Source organism: Microtus ochrogaster, chromosome 26, assembly GCF_000317375.1.
Source record: "Microtus ochrogaster isolate Prairie Vole_2 chromosome 26, MicOch1.0, whole genome shotgun sequence".
Classification (NCBI taxonomy): Eukaryota; Metazoa; Chordata; class Mammalia; order Rodentia; family Cricetidae; genus Microtus; species Microtus ochrogaster.
The window spans coordinates 4,661,628-4,664,370 of NC_022025.1; the positions used below are offsets into that span (position 1 = coordinate 4,661,628).

At 38.5% G+C, this 2,743-nt stretch overlaps 1 protein-coding gene across 6 annotated transcripts in view; it reads right to left on the minus strand.

Annotated features, from left to right (window-relative positions):
- Crot (carnitine O-octanoyltransferase) overlaps positions 1–2,743 on the minus strand; it is a 38,937-nt gene that overhangs the window by 11,694 nt on the left and 24,500 nt on the right. For all 6 annotated transcript variants that reach the window (XM_005358316.3, XM_013350452.2, XM_013350451.2 and 3 more), the window contains 2 exons: positions 657–740; positions 186–293 (listed from right to left, as the gene is read on the minus strand). In XM_005358316.3, coding sequence (XP_005358373.1) covers positions 186–293; positions 657–740 — 192 coding nt within the window. The remainder of the gene's footprint in view (positions 1–185; positions 294–656; positions 741–2,743) is intronic.

The window sequence follows — 2,743 nt, forward strand, 5'->3', positions numbered from 1 at the left end:
ATTGGGTTGGTTAGCCTTTTACGGTCTAGTTTCTTGAGTTCTTTATATATTTTGGAGATCAGACCTTTGTCAGTTGCGGGGTTGGTGAAGATCTTAAGAAGTCATGCTTGGCTGATAGCCACATTTTCATATACGGCAGATAACAGATAAAACATTACTAATCTAAAAGAAAAACTAACACCTACCGCTTTGAGGTGTTGGGCTTTGGCTTGGTAGATGTCATTTAGTATTTTCTCATCCACAGTGAAAACCAACTCCTCCGGAAGTGGTATATCCCGGACTTTTTCTGATCCCTGAAAATAGAGGGCTTTAATTATATCTTTGAAAACATGAGTGATGTGGGATTTCTATGCTATGAATATATTTTATTACCACTGGTTAATAAAAAGCTGCTTTGGCCTCTAGCGGGGAAGAATAAAACCAGGCAAAAAACCCAAACAGAGATATAGAAAGTAGGCAGGGTCAAAGAAACATCATGTAGTGTTTGAAGGAGACAGATGCTGGATCCTTACCTGTAAGCCACAGCCTCATGCTGATACACAGATTAATAAAGTGGTTTAATTTATAACATAAGAGGCTAGCTAGGACTATGCTAGAGTCACTGGTCAAACAGTGTTTCTGTGTGGTTACTGCATGGTGGACTTGCTCTGACTTACCTTCCATCTTCCTTCATTCTCCAAGATCCTCTCATCAACATAATGGGCAATATTCACCATAACCATTGCATCAAAAGGAGCATGCTAAAATGAAAATACAAGATTTTAAGTAGTTTGTATCAAATTAAAATCTGAGCTAGTATTTTTTACTTTCTTCACGTTTAATGGATGAGATATGCCCAACTTCCAGTACCTGACTTCCTAATGATGACATAATACAATTCTTTCCTACACAATAAGAACTGTTTATTTTTCAAAACAAGGAAAAAAAAAACAAGCATTCAAAGTTGAAAGCACATAGTAAAGCTCTTAGTTTTGGCTTTGTAACTGTAAACACAACCCAGAGAGGTTATGGGGAGTTCAAGCAGGCGCACCCTGTGTCATGTGAAAATATTCTGAAATTATAAAAACAGTGTAGTGTTCAGGTGAGGACACCAGACTAGGGCAGCTGAGATGAACATAATATCTCTAGCTAAGAGAGGACCACTAAGTAAGCAGCAGGAAGCAGTGCTGTTGTGTACGGATCTACAAGGAAGCCTAGATGTTGTGATGTTCAGCAGTGGGGAAATGGGCTGTATTACTCTTACTATTTATCAACAATCCATCTACTTCGGGAATAACAGCTACTCTACTATTTTTTAGGCGACCACCACATCCCTCTGTGTTAAATATAAGGAGACTGAATCTACCCATGAGGTTCCAAGTCTAGACAGTGCCCACGGCCAGGATAACAAGAGGATGTGTTCCACATAAGCCAATAATAACCAATGAGAACTATTTCGGGACCTTTTCCGGAGCTATTGAAACAACTTGGCAATTTCCACAGGAGCCAAACAGCTAAGAGAGCTGCAGTGACCCTAAGCTGTAACCACAATGATCACATTGGGCAGTCTGAAATCAGCTCCAACCGCAAAACTGAGGAAATATCTTTATAACGAAAATATCTGGACACTACGTCTGTATTATTCACATTTAAGAATATAATTATACCAACATCTTTTAAACTAATTCCAGATTATATTTCATCAAATAAAACTGAGTGAAGGATCAATAAAACCATCGACAAGATTAGGACTGTAGCTCAGTGTAGACTGTTGCCTACCATGTACACAAAACCCTCTGTTCAACCTCCACGCCCCCAAACAAAGCCCACTGCAGGCCTGAGGCTTGCTTGGGGCCTCTGTTTAGTTTCATTTCCTTGGTTTACTGATTTCTCGAATGGAAGACAGAGCTGGCCAAGTGCATTCATTGGAAAAGAAAAAGAAAAACAAGGGAAGCAGGTTTTTTTTTTTTTTTTAAGAGTGGCAAAATGGTAGCCATTTCTAGACATTCTACTGTGTCCCGAATAACCTGCCATTTAGGGAAACAGTCATGTAGTCTTTTCCTTAAACATAGAACATCTATATAATATCAAACAGTATCTTTCAACTTAGGGTGTGAATTTTAGCAAGAAAATAGATTTTCAAATTTTTCACTGTTTTCTGAAAATACTTTTTCTTTTCCTTTTGAGATTATATTATCCCAGAATTTCCCCCTTCCAAACCCTCCACCGACCCCTCATGCTGTCTCTGAAATTCACAGCCTCTTTTCTCATGTGCTGTTATGTGCATACGTGCACAGGTATATACATATATATTTCTAAATATAACATGCTCAGCCTGTGTAATGTTACTTGTATGTTTTCAGAGATGACCATTTGGTACTGCAAAATCAGCTGCTATGCTCTTTCCAGGGGAGAGCTATCTGATAACAGTAGGCTTTAAGATATTACAATGCAAAAAAAAAAATCACATTCAAAATCCTTTTTGCATGCTCCAAATGGTCAGCCTACAGCAGAAGGAAGAACTTGACCTATGTTCAGCTTTCACTGACTAGTCAGACCTAAACCTTTTACTACAATGATGTAAAACTAAAAGAAGTATGATACAAGTATTCATAGTTAACTTAAGAAAGGAGTCCAGCGCCCTAGAAACAGCTGTGATACAGTATTCATAGTTAACTTAAGAAAGGGGTCCAGCGTCCTAGAAACAGCTGTGATACAGTATTCGTAGTTAACTTAAGAAAGGGGTCCAGCGTCCTAGAAACAG